The 15,492-nt window shown below is 53.8% G+C and overlaps 1 protein-coding gene across 5 annotated transcripts in view; it reads right to left on the bottom strand.

Annotated features, from left to right (window-relative positions):
• Positions 1-264: 264 nt before the first annotated feature.
• The window catches only part of TEAD4 (TEA domain transcription factor 4), a 70,607-nt gene continuing 55,379 nt past the window's right edge, over positions 265-15,492 (bottom strand). For all 5 annotated transcript variants that reach the window (XM_087442899.1, XM_087442896.1, XM_004438760.3 and 2 more), the window contains 3 exons: positions 6,760-6,900; positions 5,753-5,905; positions 265-5,650 (listed from right to left, as the gene is read on the bottom strand). In XM_087442899.1, coding sequence (XP_087299025.1) covers positions 5,537-5,650; positions 5,753-5,905; positions 6,760-6,900 — 408 coding nt within the window. In that variant the 3' untranslated portion in view covers positions 265-5,536. The remainder of the gene's footprint in view (positions 5,651-5,752; positions 5,906-6,759; positions 6,901-15,492) is intronic.

The following is a 15,492-nucleotide window of genomic DNA, read 5'->3' on the forward strand; positions in this document are numbered from 1 at the left end:
CACTGTTCTCTGACAGTCCAATGACCCTGGCTTGCTCTTTACCCCGTGTGTGCAGGCACCCCTAAGTGCTTTCCATTCTCCTTGGTGGGGGGACTTGGGCTTGCAGGGTGGACCACTCACGTTGGCTCTGCGTCCTGCTTCCAGTGGCTTGTTCAGTTTACAATGCCTCCGTGGCTCCACTCTGCTGCTGCTGCTGGTTTGTGCTCTACTGATAGATGTGGGACTCGTTCATTTTCATATAAAGAAATCACTCACACAAAGGCCTCTGTGTGTGGCAGACTTTACTGAAGATCGGGAGAGACAAAGGGGGTTTTACACAGCAAAAATACAAAATACTTAAAGTTGAATATTAGACATCCAGGAGCTTAAAAAGACCCTTAGCCATTTCCACCAAATGGCTCCAGGCTCCTACGAAGGTACCTGAGCACCTGCCCCCATCCTTTCTCAGGAAGTAAACAAAACACGAATTCTGCACAGCTCCTGATTCAGAGCGGCCTAGCCCTCTATTTGTTCTGTCCTCCCTTTTGAGACCCTTCTTTGGGGCCTCTTTCTCACCCCAATGGGCCACAAAGTTATTTTCCCAATTCAGAACACTTCCTCCCTGTTTCTGGTAGCACTGTGAGGGTGGAAGTCTACAAGCACGGTCTCTGCACTCAGCGGTTCTTGCTGAACTAAGAGCCTGCAGGCCTCCTTGCCGGCTTTCGCGACGTTAGGGTAGAGCTTTTCCTCCTCTAAAACAAGTGTGTGTGTGTGTGTGTGTTTGCACACGCGTTTTAGGGGTGGGGAGAGCAGTCAGGGAAGCTGTTATACATGTAATATTAACTGAGTGCTCACGTGGGTGAGGCATGGTGCTCCTTCATGCAGACATACACAGCATCTTTCTTCCTCCCAACAGCAACCTGAAGTCAACGCCACTTTATTCTCATTTCACAAATGAGGTTACAAAGGTTCCACAAGGGTAACTCATTTGCCCAAGATCACACAACTTGTAAGAAGCCAATCCGGCCCTAGATCAGCGTGGCTCTAGGGTTTAAGTTCTTAAGAACTTATATAGATTGAACTCTTTGAGGAAAAGCTTCTTGTTGTCATTCTTGATGCTGACATAATGGATAATGTAAGAAGGGGTCACACACAGTGACCCCTGGGTATACCTGCCCCTGAGGCGAAATCAAACACATTACTGCTCTCCCTCACATTCCTCCTCTGAGCAGGAGTGGCACAGGTGACACTGGTGGTCCAACAGAGCCCCGCACCAGGCACAGCCTTGCGGGTTGTCAGGAACTCCCTGCTGTCACCACCCCTGCTTGCAAGGGACGCTTGCCCTCCTATCTCCAGGCCCTTCACCACCCTGCCCACTGTTCTCTCGGCCCCCAGCTGGGGAGAGTGGGTGGGTGTGGAACAAGCACACACAGTGCCCAGGGCAGCCCCTGGCTTCAGGCCTGAAAGGGCAGAGCTCGTGTCTACACACACGTATACATGAATGCACACCCCAAAGTCCTTCTGTGTGTGTTTCTCTCCTGTTAGGAAGAACACACCCCTCATGGAAGTACATTGGTGGCCACTGGGGCACAGTCTGCTGGGTCATCATCAGACCCCATGAGACAGGTAGTCTGTCTCCATGTCCCTGTCTCAATGATGCCGCCTGCTCACTCTTGATTGGGTCAGGAGGGGAGGGCTCCATCCTGGAGGGCTCAGGACCCTTCCTCACCTCCCAGGCCCGAACAGCAGGGGTCACACTGCCTTGTACACGTGCACTCATTCACCAGAGGTTTACCCAGCACCGGCTCTGTTCCCGACGTGGTGTTTGGTTTCCAGAAAGTAACAGACCAGGAAATCTAGTCTCCACCCACAGAAGCTGAGTCTAGGAGGAGAGGCAGACTCAGAAGCAATTACATGTGCTTCTCTGTGGTCCACGGCAGCCCCAGTATTGTCTTCTGAAAACCAGATCAGAAAGACTGACTCCGCTACTCAGAACACTTCCAGGACCTCCCTTCACATGAGTAACATCCCAGGCCCCCCACCAGCGTGGTGAGGCCTGGGCAGGACCCAGCCCATCTGCTCCACACCTCAGGCCGTGCTCCTCCCCTCGCATTCCTGACACACCCTCCTCTCTGGACCTGGGACACACAGTCACCTTCCTGCCTCTACTCAGGCCTTTCCTCCCTCCTGGGGCCTCAACCTCAGTGCTGAGCTCCTTCCTCACAGCTCTCATCCCAGGCTGTACGTCCTGTTGACTTGCTAATTTGTCTTTCTTCCTCAGTAAAACGTAAGCTCTCCAAGGACCTCATCTGCTGGGTCACCAACACACTCCCAGTGCCTGGCACAAAGCAGAAATTAAATAAATGTGTGTGAAGTGAACGAATAAATGCATTAATACTGCAAGCTAGTTAGCTGACCTCTCCGTGCCCCACTTTCCTCATCTTTAAAATGGACACAGCACAGTACCTACGAGGTGAGGACTGGAAGAGATGGTGGAGGCACCTGTGTTCCGGGACCAGTAACAGGGGCTGCAATGGGTGATGAGCAGAATGGTTTTGCCACGAAAGGGCAGGAGTGACTAATCCTTCTGCACGAGACGAGATGATTCCACACTGGCTCCTAAAGAGTGACAGTTCTCAGTGGAGAAATGGGAAGGGTACTCCTGGCTGGGGAACATGTAGTGCCAGGGCTGGAAGGCAGGGAGGACGTGCTGGGCAGGGTAAGTGACTCAGAGGGCACAGGGGGTGTTGGATGAGGCTGCAGGAGAGGTGCGGCCAGGTCAGGTCTCCCACTTGCCCTAAGGTTGTGGTCTGCACGACACCAGGCGGAGAGGCACCTACAGCTGCGTTCTCCATGGCTGCCTGGTTTGGAATTTACAGCTATAAGTGGGTGACTCTCCAGGAGGCCACTGAGGTCAGTTCAGAAAGAGAAGGGCAAACTCACAGACACCGGCCCCAACAACATCTGCACTGCCTCCTTCCCACTCACGACACAAAAAGATCATGTCCTCAACTTGTGCATTTGTCCCACGGCCAAGAGGCTGCTCACCCGTCCTTCCTGAGCATCTGTCTAGGTTCCTAGTCGAGTGGGAAGGGCAGGCATCATGAGCTCCCCTTATCCAAACAGCTCCAGGAATGGCGGGGGGGGGGCGGGGGAGGGCAAAGGGCTGTGAGAGTGACTGCGGGTGGGGGGCGCGGGAGGGCCTCGCACGAGGACACCTGCTCAGGGGCCCCACGCCCCACCACCACCTCACGTCGCCTTTGGCGGAGCCGGCCCCACACAGTAGTCACGCGTCCTGGCATGAGGTCTAGCAGCGGTCCAGAGGTGTTTGCTCAAGTTGCTTTCTAATGAAGAAAGGCTGGCCTGGGAGGACAGAGGGAGACTGGAGAGCCGGCCTCTCTTCCCATCTGGACGCTGGCCAGCCTTCCTCCTCCTGCCTGCTTTTATCTAAGCAGTGCCCATCCTCTAAGGGGCAGCCCTCTCAATTGTGACCTCTTCCCTGAATCTTCCTCACCCTGCTCTCTCCCATCTCTGAACTCCAGCTGCTCTGAGGATCAGCCCACCCCACCCCACTCAAGAATTTTCCAGGGGCCGGCCCAGTGGCGCAAGCGGTTAAGTATGCGCGCTCTGCTGCGGTGGCCCGGGGTTCGCCGGTTTGGATCCCGGGCGTGCACCGAGGCACCGCTTGGCAAGCCATGCTGTGGTGGCGTCCCATATAAAGTGGAAGAAGATGGGCACAGATGTTAGCCCAGGGCCAGTCTTCCTCAGCAAAAAGAGGAGGATTGGCAGATGTTAGCTCAGGGCCAATCTTCCTCACAAAAAAAAAAAAAAAGAATTTTCCAATCTGACTCAGAATGCACGCTCCTACTAATAATAACATATATTTATCAAACACACTTATGTGCTCGGCACTATGCTAGGCACTCTACATATACGAGGTAGGTACTATTATTATACCCATTTTACAGATGGGGAAACTGAGGCACAGTGAAATTAAGTAACTTGCCCCAAGGTCAAGGGTAGGCAGTAGCTGAGCACCAGAACTCCAGTCCTAGCTGTCTGACTGCAGAGCCCCTACTCCTAGCCTCTCCGTAACCCCTCCGGGATGCTGTCTCACTCATTTTTATATTCCCACACGTCTCCCTGTATGCAGGGAGATAGAAAACACCCATAGGTTGAATCTTTGCTCCCCTTCTGCTCCCAGCTCCTGGAACTGGGGTTCCCTATCAGGGAAGATGACACCAAAGAGCCACTAGATGGCAGCAAAGAGCAGATCCAGGCCTCCTGGAGGGAGGCGAGTGATAAGCTAAATTAACGTTTATTTAGTGCATCTGGCACCAGGCACTTTACAGATGTTCTCTCTCCTCCTCACTCAGGCCTTATAAGGTAGATGCTGTTGCCTTCCCCCTTTACAGACAGGAAAGAGTACTCAGGCTCGAGACAGGTGGAGAACTTGGCCCAAGGTCAGGCAGCTAGGAATATTAGGACTGAAGCTAGGACTGCCGAACCCAAAGCCCATGCCAGTTCTCAGGAGAAATAAATAAACCCGGGAACCCCTAGGCCCAGAGTGGGTGCCACTCCTCTCCTCCTCCATCCCCGGGGAGCACAGAAACCACTGTTTGGGGTGGAAGCGGACAGCCTGTCTCTGAGGCGGTCGCCACCCAACTGGCATCCTGGCTGGGGAGGAGTTAGAGGCAAGATTCCCAGAACGTCAGAACCGGATGGTCTCAGAGACCACCACTCCACCACAGACCTCTGACCAGCCTTCACCACCAAAAAGCATGCTGCGTGACCCTGGCCTCACCACCTAAACTCCGCAGGCTGGCTCCAGCACCACTCCTGCCCTCCCTGTCTTGGGCTCCTGATCTGGGACCAGACTCCCCAAGCAGCCAGCGTGGCCACGGAATCCACGTCCACCAGAGATGGATGGAAACTATCTAAAGAGCTCTGACTGTCCCCTCCCAACCCTTCCAACAACCCAGTCACCTCCACACCTAAAATCCAACCCTGGGCTGGTCTGGGCCTCCCTGTCACTGTCCTGGGCAGTGGCAGCAGAGGTGGCAGGGAGTGCAGATGTGTCATGCACACGTGGTTGCGGGTGCACGCACAGGCATGCACAGAACCGAGAACCCACATGCCTATCCGCAGGCCTCCCAGTGTGGCCAGCAGCAGAGTGCAGGGGCTTGAGTGGCAGCAGAGGGACAATCCCATCTCGAGCTTCAGCGTCTGGCAACCTTCCTGGCTGAGTGCACTGGGGCGTTGGCTCCAGAACCGCCCGAGATGCATCCCTGGGGCTGCTTCCGGCCTGCTTCCCAGACTGCCCCCCTTCTCTCACAGTCCCCCGCAAGGCTTATACAGCCAGAGTAGGTCCTCTGAAAATACACAACATCTGGGGTTTATTTGGGGTTGCATTGCAGGTTCAGGCACAGTTTGTTCCCGGGTAGGAACAGTCATGACCTCTCAGCTCTCTTGGCACTTCAGGGGGCTGCCCCTGCAGGTCCCCTCCCCACGTCCCTGCACAGACGATCTCTTCCCCCCTCCCTGCTCCCCGAGTCTCTTATTCTTTCACCAGCCGGTAGATATGGTGCTGAGCCCCGTGCTCGCTGGCTGACACCTCAAAGACATATGCAATGCACAGCAAAGTCTCCTGCGTGTCTCTGTTGGTGACCACCTGCAGGTGAGAGACAGATGAAGGTCAAGGCCCCAGAAGAGGGCATGCCATTTGCTCTACCCACCGTTCCACTCCTGCCCCAGACCCGCAGCACCCCCACACCTGCAGGATGGTGAAGTTCTCCAGCACACTGTTCATCATGTACTTCTCGGGCAGGTGCTTCAGCTTGTGGATGAAGTTGATCATGTACTCACAGAGCGGGGACCGGTGGATGCGGTACGAGTAGTGGCCATTCTCATAGCGGGCGTACTCTGTCTGCAGGACCCAGGGGACAGCAGGGCTTAGAATCTCTTTGGACCACCTCCAGCCCAGGCCCAATTCCATGAGGAAGCTCCACGACCCACTCACTCTTAAGAGGGAAGAAAAGACAGGAGGCCTGGAGGCCCTTGAGAACAGAACCTCCCTCCTCCCTCAGTGACAGGCAGAAGCTGGGCATCGGAGGAAGGAGCTTAGACACAGGAGTAGTGGCAATAGGTGAGACGGGACAGAGTGACAACTCGATCCTGGCTACACGCTCAAGTAACATGGGGGAATAACACTGTGTCAGGGAACTGTCCTGTATTTGTATCTACACACACATACACGTGCACGTAAAGCGATGGAATCTGAATCAGACTGGTGGGTTGCATCAATGTCAACTTCCTGGTTGCCAACGTTATACTCTAGATATGCAAGACGTTGCCACTGGGGGAAGTGGGTGAAGGGGACATGGGGTTACACTTGCACGTGGAGCTACAATTATCTCAAAATAAGAATCACTTAACAGTACATAACTGGAGGAGCTTTCCAAACACGCTGCTGCCCCGCTTCACCCCCCGAGGCTCTGGGTTCTGTGCTGCGGAGCAGGCTCAGGCACTGGGGTGCTTTAAAGCTCTGCAGGTGAGCTACGGTGCAGCCAGGCTTGAGAGCCGCAGGGGTGGGGAATGCCTACGCCCTGCTCCTAGCCTGGCATCCGCTTGTTTGACATGAGGTGGGTTATCATTAACTGAGAGACCATGAGAGACTTAGTTAATTCAGACAAATTTGGGGAAAGAGCTGAGGATAGGGACGAAGACCAGCCTGAAATAGTGAAAAGGTCTGTTTAACAAGAGTGCAGGGTGGCCTCCTACCTCAACCTTCTCTACCACCTGCTTGCCGAAAGAGCAGACCTTGGTGGAGCACGTGATTATCATGTTCTCGGGACTCTCGTACTGGCTGGAGACCCCGTAGAAGGAGCTGCCTTCATCCTCGATGTTGGTGTTGAGGTCTGCCTGGAGGGAGACATGGGGAAGCCAAGAAGCGGACAGGTAAGTCAGCGGGGGCCCTATCGGAGGTAGAGTCATGGAGTCCTCTGGGGCCACAGCCCAGGTTCTAGGGCCTGGAAGCAATCAGGAGGGCTTAAAAAGAACTTGGGCAGTAGGATCTCGGAAAGCTTCCACGTTTCTCCACATCCAGGCCGGGTGTACAGTCAGGCTGTTGCCTAAACAATGGAAAAAGAGAACACTGCGACCTGCGTTAGTTTCAGGCCACTGCTGCCCACTCAGGTACCGACACACCAGCAGGTGGGACCCCAAATCTGTCTTTAGGACTTCAAGACCCTGCCAATGCTCTTTCAGAAATGGCTCTGGGGGCTGGCCTCCCACCCATCTCTATGGCATCACTGAGTCCAGCCACCCTTGACCTTTCTGCATCTGGTTCAGCATCCAGACCACTCTCCCCAGTGCTAGTCTTCTTCCCCTTGGTTCATTCTCTAGCTGCTCTGCGAGTTCTCTTCAAAATAGGAGTCTGACTGCATCACCCTGGTTAAAACCCTCTCACAGAGCCCCTCTGCCACAGGAAGCAGGGTCTCACTCCCAGGCCGGCTGACGAGGCCCTGCTCCTCTGTACCAGCTTCTCGCCATTCCTCACACTGGCCTCTCATCCCTCCCCTGCAGAAAGCAGAGCCTAAGGCGTCTTCTGCTGGAAGCTGTGTTGATTTGAGACTTTCCTCTTAGAAAAGGTGGAGGGAGCCTCAGTCTCATACAGGTTCCCTGTGGAGGAACAGGCAGGATCACAGTCTCAGTTTGATCAGTGAGGCTCGGGGGCGGGGGCGGGGAGGGGGTCAGCCCGGTGGCGCAAGCGGTTAAGTATGCGCGCTCCACTGCGGCGGCCCAGGGTTCGCCGGTTCGGATCCCGGGCACCACCAATGCACCGCTTGGCAAGCCATGCTGTGGCAGCGTCCCATATAAAGTGGAGGAACATGGGCACGGATGTTAGCCCAGGGCCAGTCTTCCTCAGCAAAAACAGAGGAGGATTGGCAGATGTTAGCACAGGGTTGATCTTCCTCACAAAAAAAAAAAAAAAAAAAAATGAGGCTCGGGGACCATAGGCCTTGCCCCAGGCCACACAGCTGATAAGTGACAAGCCGCAAGCCTGTGGGCTCCAACTCCAGTGCTTATCCCAACCCAGCAAAGAGCTACAGGTGGGCGGGAGACGCTGGATGAGACAATTCCATGTGTTCACGACTGTGAGGCAGGAACTGTATTTCTGAAGCCCTAAGCCACTTAGGGGTCCCCATCCCCAGAACAGAGGCCCCACATCGAATCACCCCATCTGAGCCAGGGGTGCTAACTCAGAAGAAATGCACAGACAGATTACAAAAGGCTTATTCTTAAGGCAAAGCCTTTCCTCCCACGCACACAACTAGTCCAGAACCACTGCCAAGCTGGACCCAGAGTGCGGACCTATCAATGCAGTGGGAGCTCCAGGCTTCCAGAAAGATTCGGACACCAGGCTTCTGACATCTTCTGCACAATGACAGGGGGATCCCCTGAACCCCAGGAACATTCTGGCATGATTCAGGGCCAGACACAGGCAGTTCTGTTACTGGCCATTAGGGGATGCTCAGTCATTATTTCTCTCTCCTCTGGGGAAAGAAGTCTTCCAAGAGCAAGGCCATTTCCTAGACTGGCAGGGGGTGTTAAACGTCTTAAGGCACAACAGAAATACTATGTAGCCACAAGAAATGTTGAGAAGGACCTATAGTAACCATTGTGAACTGACTACAACATATTATTGAGTGGAAAAAAGAAAGCAAGTTATGGAACAGAATGAGTACGTGTTACTTTCACGATGAGGAAAAAAAGGCTGTTTTCATGTTGAAACAGAATGGCATATGTTTTAGTGTGCCCTGTGATGCTTTAGTGAGGGCATTAGGAAAAAAGAAAAAAGAAGAATTACAGCTGCATTCAAGACAACGTTCAGTCTCTGAAATAAACAGTGGTACTGTAAACGCCTCTACTCCCACCCCCGGCTGGCCCGTCTCCCCACTCTGGTGGGAGTGGAGCCAGGTGGGCAGGGCGCCCAGGATCCCGGCACAGGTGGATCAGCCTTTGGTGGGCTGGAAACTAACTGCAGCTGAGACGGGCCCGAGGCCTTACAGTTCAATATAAGGTGAACTAGGACCCAAACCTGGCTCCCGTCTCCTATTTTCTCTACCCAGCAAGTCACACGCTCCTCCTCGGAGACCAAGCTTGTTGGACTTCCCTAAAAGGGGCTGAGGGATAGTTTGTGTGCTCTAGACACACTGCAGCTAGAAGAACAGAGAAGAACCGTGGACCACGCCTGAAAAAAGGCTAGCAGGAAGGCCAGCTGCTGGGAAGGGCAGTCACCTGAACATGGGGGGACATGGGGCTTCCAGGAGGTGGCCAAGGGGCCAAGGGCATAAAATGATATCTCTGACTTTAGCCACTGCCGGCCTCCTCTGATTAATGCCACATTCATGTACCACCTTCCACAAGTCCTACTATGCCCCTACTGGTTTCTTTTCTTTTTTTTTTTTTTTTGTGAGGAAGATCAGCCCTGAGCTAACATCCATGCTAATCCTCTTTTTGCTGAGGAAGACCGGCTCTGAGCTAACATCTATTGCCAATCCTCCTCCTTTTTTTTTCCCCAAAGCCCCAGTAGATAGTTGTATGTCATAGTTGCACATCCTTCTAGTTGCTGTATGTGGGACGCGGCCTCAGCATGGCCGGAGAAGCGGTGCGTCGGTGCGCGCCCGGGATCCGAACCCGGGCCGCCAGTAGCGGAGCGTGCGCACTTAACGGCTAAGCCATGGGGCCGCCCCTACTGGTTTCTTTTAAATCAACTCAGTCTTATTCCTTAACTCCATGAAATCAGGGATTCTATTTTTTGAACACAGAGGAAAATAATTACATAACTATTAAAGAAATGTTTATTCATGCAACACCTAAAAGAACGCTGTGCACCAGCCCCAGTCCCTCCCAGGCTCTTCCTACCACACGAGGCAGCAGCTGCCTCAGCCCCAGCCCCCCCCAGCGATCTGGACGTGCCCTTCATCACCCTGTGCTGGCAGGATCTGTTCAGATGCCTTGCCCCTTCCAGATGGTAAGCACCCTGCAGGCAAGAACTAAGCTCTCCCCATGGCTTGGACAGAGCCCAAGGTACAGGGTGGGCTTTCAATAAAGGTCGCATGTGGCTGTTCAACCTCTCACCTCCGGGGGGCAATGGGTGAGAAGAGAGGTCCCTTGGTCACAAGGAGGGACCTACAGTCTCCTGCTTACCAGGGAGTCCTCTGAGCCCAGCTCCGCTCCCATCTCAAACACACTCCAGGGTCTTCTGTCATCACCTCCCTCTTACGGGCCCTTCCAGTCACTCAGGCACCATTTATCCCGCCCCAGCCCAGCACAGCTAGGGGCAGTGGGAGCCCAAAGAGGCTGAAACACTGTCTCTGCTCAAGGAATTTATAACTTGAGGGAGAGCAAGTAGAATAAGTGAGCTGGTGGTTGAGCAGGAGAGAGCAAGAGAGAAGGGGGTGGGGAGACAGATACTCCGAAGTGACGATCCACAGTCTCCCCAGAACCTGCCCTGTGGTTACGCTGCACAGACCCAGATTGATGCAGGCCAGTAACAGAGACAGAACACCCCAGAATGCTTCCCCTTATCCTCGGTGCCCCATCCTTCTAATTACAACCCCACCCTTCTCCTGCAGCTACACTTCAGGCATTTCCTGTCCTCCCTATACCCCCACTTTAAGCATCTCCCCAAAACAAGCTTGCTTCTCTACTTTCTCAGCCCAAGAGGACAGCTGTCCCCATATTTCCCTGTGAGGTGCCCCCACCACTCGCCCTCCTGCCCTCTGCATGCCCCTTTGCTCCCTCCCTCCACCCTATTCATAGCTGTGGTGCGGGTGGGCAGCGCACAGGCTGTGCCTGGAACAGGTGTGGAGGATCGGGTGACTGACAGATGAGCAGGACAGCCGCAGCCCGGGTGTGGGGGCCAGAGGGGGCCAGAGGGGCCCAGACTCATTGTCATGTGCTGGTATGTGCCTGGGAGAAATGTCAGGGCCCAGAAGGGAACAGCAGGCTGGGACGGGAGGACAGTCTGGGCAACTCTCTGCCCTCCACGGTCTCAGCTCAGTGCTGCCCAGCAGTTTCCATTGGCAGACTGGTGTTAACAGCCACCAATGTTCGAGTTCCCTCTCCCCACCTGTCCCCCGGCCCCAAGGACAGAGGTGGCTTCTGCTGGCCTCATGTTCTGGGGAAGATGGGGGCTTCAGCTTCTCAGTCCCTGCCCCAGACCTTGCAATACGCATCCACATCTGAGGGAGCACAGCCTCACACGTCAACGCTGCGCCAGAAGCCATTTCCAGCTGCAAACGATTTGACCTGGCCGTCTAGGAGCCTATCAACTACTGCAATCCCACCGATAAGGAGAGCAATCTTCAGTGGGAGGGGCTGGGAGGCTGGGCCGGGGACATCAAAGTCCTCCTCCCACTCCATGTGGGCCCTGATCAACGCCCCAGCCTGTGTGCTCAAGGCCTGGCGGCCAGACTGAGGAACCTGCCTAGCAGGAAAAGAAAGGAAGGCTTTCGGGCAGGCGGCATTGTTTCCTGGCCTGAGCAGCTTGGCTTCCTAACTATGTGTGGCCAGTCTCACACTAGCTGAAGGCAGCGGAGGGAGTGGCCAGGGCAGGACGCAGGAGAAGAGGGTTCCAGATGGCTGAGGACGCCAGAGCTGCCAGTGAGGACACCATGGACGCCCAAAAGTCTCCTGGTTAGCAAACAGGAGCTTTTCTTCTCCCCACCTCACAGATTTGTACTTCCCTGGTGTCTGCCCTCCCCACACAGGAGGAGGAGGGACCAGACAACTGCCAATGTGGCCTGGCTGCCGCCATGCCCTGTCTCTGATTTCACCCGTCCTCAGTCTGCCTGAGCCTCTGGCCTTCAGAGAGGGCCCGGCTCTTGGGGCTCAGGCAAGTGGCAGGGAGGAGGCAGAAACACAGCCTCCCTCCACTGCCAGCTGACCCCACACACATCAGGTTCTCAGAGACACAGCCCTCTGCAGGCCCTCAAGAACAAACTGCTGATTTTTCAGACAGAGAAACAGGCCCAGAGAGGCTGAGACTTGCTCAGGACACAGCTCTCGAGCGGCAGAACCAAGACTAGAGCCTCTACGTCCCAGCTGGGGCCCACTGCTGCCCACCTTGCTCTCCCCTGATGCGCTGGAGGGCCTCGCTTGTGGCCCACCAGGCTCCCCTGCATATGGTAACTGCCCCAGGGCCCCGAGATCCGTTCTGGATTCTCCCACTAGGAACGTGAGCTCCTGGAAGACAAGGGCCACGTTGGGTCCACACAGCACAGGCTGTGGCCACAGCCCACGGCCGGAGCACAAAGGCCACACAGGGAACCTGCCTAATCATGTTTCCTTGGCACCAACTGATCCCTACCTGCTCCTCTTTTCCCATCAAGCCCCACCTCCACCCTCCCCAAGGAGTCAGCAGGAAGGAGAGGACATGGGCGACGAGCAAGGCTGGAGAAGGATGTTCTAGTTTCTCCTCTCTACCTGCCAACTTCAACCTCCAGGCAGGACAACCTCGTCGTTTTCTGGAAGGGAACCCTGGGCTCTACCAAACCCAAGAAGCCCCACTGCCCAGCTCCCAGTGCCGGCACAGCGTCGGCTCTCTCCACGCTCCCACTATCCACCGTTCCTCGGGGTCCTGGGGTCCTCAGTTAGGAAACCCAGACCCTCCCCTAACAGGAGCAGGGAGGCACCAGGACCCTGCACGGAGCGCGCCCCAAGTACCGTGCAAAGAAGGACCGTCTGTGTCAAGGTTCCAAGCACTCAGCCGGGAGCCGGACCGCCTGGTCTGAATCCTGGTTCTGCCACTGTGACCTGGGTGACTCTGGCACCTCTCTCTGGGGACGTGGCAGGGACGAAACCTGCTAATACATGTAAAGTGATGAACAGGGCCTGGTACCCTCCGCCGCCTGCCCCGACCCACCTCACAGCACGTGTGCAACAAGCACGACCACAGGAAAGAGGCTCAGGCGGCTGGGTGTCTCAAAGCCAGGCCCTTACTTACTCCATGCCCCAGTTTCCCCCCAGTCTGTGAAATGGGGGGCAGCCTAGGATGGTCCTCACCTGGATGGTGGCTGGAAGAATACAGAATATCATCTCCAACTAAAAGAAGGCAGGAGGTGGTGAAGAGGGCCCCAAAGACGCCATCTCCCCCCTCCAGGGCAGTGTTCCCACACATGCCTCCTGCCACCCAGCCTCCCTTCTGGCCCTAAACTGCACCTTCAGGGAAGCTGAGTCAGTGCGGGGAGAGCCACAGATCACCTCACCCAAGCTCCTTCTCCCGAGTCAAGGAGAAGCCTGGACAGGTGTGGGGGCCGCAGGGAAGGAGCACTCGAGAGGGTGTAGGCTTCCCCAAAGGAAAGGCCCGGAGCCTCCCTAGACACACAGCAGGAAATGGGAGTTGCCACTGCTGGCTGTGCAGTGACAATGCTAACTGGCTGCCCACAGCAAAGCCTCTTGGTTCCAATTCCCACGTGCAGGGCTGGAAGGGAGAGTAGGAAGAAGAAAAAGGGAAGTGAGATGGTTTAAGCCCTTCCCCAAAAATAGGAGAACAGCATCCTGCCATACATCACGCTCTAAAGCCAGCCTTTCTGGCCCAGGTCCTAAAGAGGCAGACGTCTGTCTCTTGCTTGGCCTGCATTATAGCAGTCTCCTACTGGCTTCCAGTCTGGATGGCCGATTTATCCAACTAAGCACAACTCTGGCCATGTCATGCCCTGTTCAAAAAACTTTAGTGGTTCCTCATTACCTAAAGGGAAGGGATGGTAAATATGTAGTAAATGTGCCATTATCGCCCCCTGCTACACCTGTGGCAGACATTACCAGTCAATCCAGCACTTTCTCCCCCTAGATCCTTCTCAACCCAGCATTCCAAACAATGACTACCAGTCCTTTGGAGGTGACACTCAGATGAAAATCTATGTTCTTGGACATCTGGTTAAAATGGGAGACTGACCATACAAGCTCATTTTTACCCCTTCCAGAAAGCCAACTAGAATGATAGCAAAGAACTTTTTAAAATGTGCTGCACCACAAAGGCGAAGACAACGGAGAAGAGACCAAAATGACAAGAGAGTTCAACAAACTCGAGAAGACTGAAGGCGGAACAGAACTAGAAGGGATTCTGTGGGGAAAGGAAGCAAAAGGAATTACAACCTAAAAGTGCCTTCGGAGGGGCTGCAGACAAGATGTGGGCTGATGTAAACGAGACGCCCTCTGCAGCTCGGGACTGGAGAGACCAGGACAGTGGGCCGGGGAGGCACAGGATACGACACAAGGAACTGACTGAAAGTCTGTACATAGTGGTCAGGCCTCCAGGCCGACCTCTCCCACCCATCGGAAGAACACGGGATAATCTTCTCCAGAAATTAAACAGGAGGGCTTCAGTTTTCAGGGATACTTGGCATGTTAGAAGAGGGCTGAGACAGGGATGAAAACAGGGGAAGTCAGTGAAGCTCACATAAGAAATGGCTGAATCCCCTAGCCCTCTCTCTGCCCCACTCCTTGAATGCTAGTGACCAGGTACATACCTTCCAGGGGGGAAACTAAAGGAGTCTTCTCTAGAGAAACTGAACCACCTCAGGAAAAAAAGGTCTAGTAAACACCATGACATTTATTGGTTTTCCTCATAAAACAGCTGGTTCCCAACCCTAATCACCTGAGAGTGAAGCCACCAGGCGATGAGTTCTCCTTGCACACAGAGCTCCCTGTCACTGTTAAATATGGACAAATGGCACAAACAACAAAGGAAAGAACAGATTGGACTTCATCAAAATGAAAAACTTTTGTGCTTCAAAGGACACTATCAATAATGTGAAAAGAGAGCTGACAGAATGGGAGACAATATTAGCAAATCATATATCTGATAAAGGACTTCTATTCATAATATACAAAGAACTCATAAGTCAGTAAAAAGACAGGCTAATAAATAACCCAATTTAAAAATGGGCAAGGGAGCTGAACAGACATTTCTCCAAAGAAGATACACAAATGACCAATAAGCACATGAAAAGATGCTCAAGATCGTTAATCATCATGGAAAAGCAAAGCACAATGAGATATCACCTCACACCCATGAGGATGGCTATAATCACAGAGAATATCAAGCGTTGGTGAGGATGTGGAGAAACTCGGACCCTCGTATGCTGCTGGTGAAAACATAAAACGGTGCAGCCACTTTGGAAGACAGTCTGGCAGTTCCTCAAAAACGTAAACAAAGAGTTATCATGTTTCCCAGCAATTCCACACCTAAGTATAAACACAAGAGAAATGAAAACATATGTCCACACAAAAATTTGTACAGGAAGGTTCATAGCTGCATTATTCATCATAGCCAAAGGTGGAAACAACCCAAATGCCCATCAACTGATGAATGGATAAACAAAATGTGGTATATCCATACAGTGGAATATTATTCAGCCATAAAAAGGAATGAAGTCCTGATACATGCTACAATATGACTGAACCTTGAAAACACCATGTTAAGTGAAAGAAGCCAGAGACAAA

The sequence above is a fragment of the Ceratotherium simum genome, chromosome 17 (genome assembly GCF_057802395.1).
Source record: "Ceratotherium simum simum isolate JZ-2026a chromosome 17, ASM5780239v1, whole genome shotgun sequence".
Lineage (NCBI taxonomy): Eukaryota > Metazoa > Chordata > Mammalia > Perissodactyla > Rhinocerotidae > Ceratotherium > Ceratotherium simum.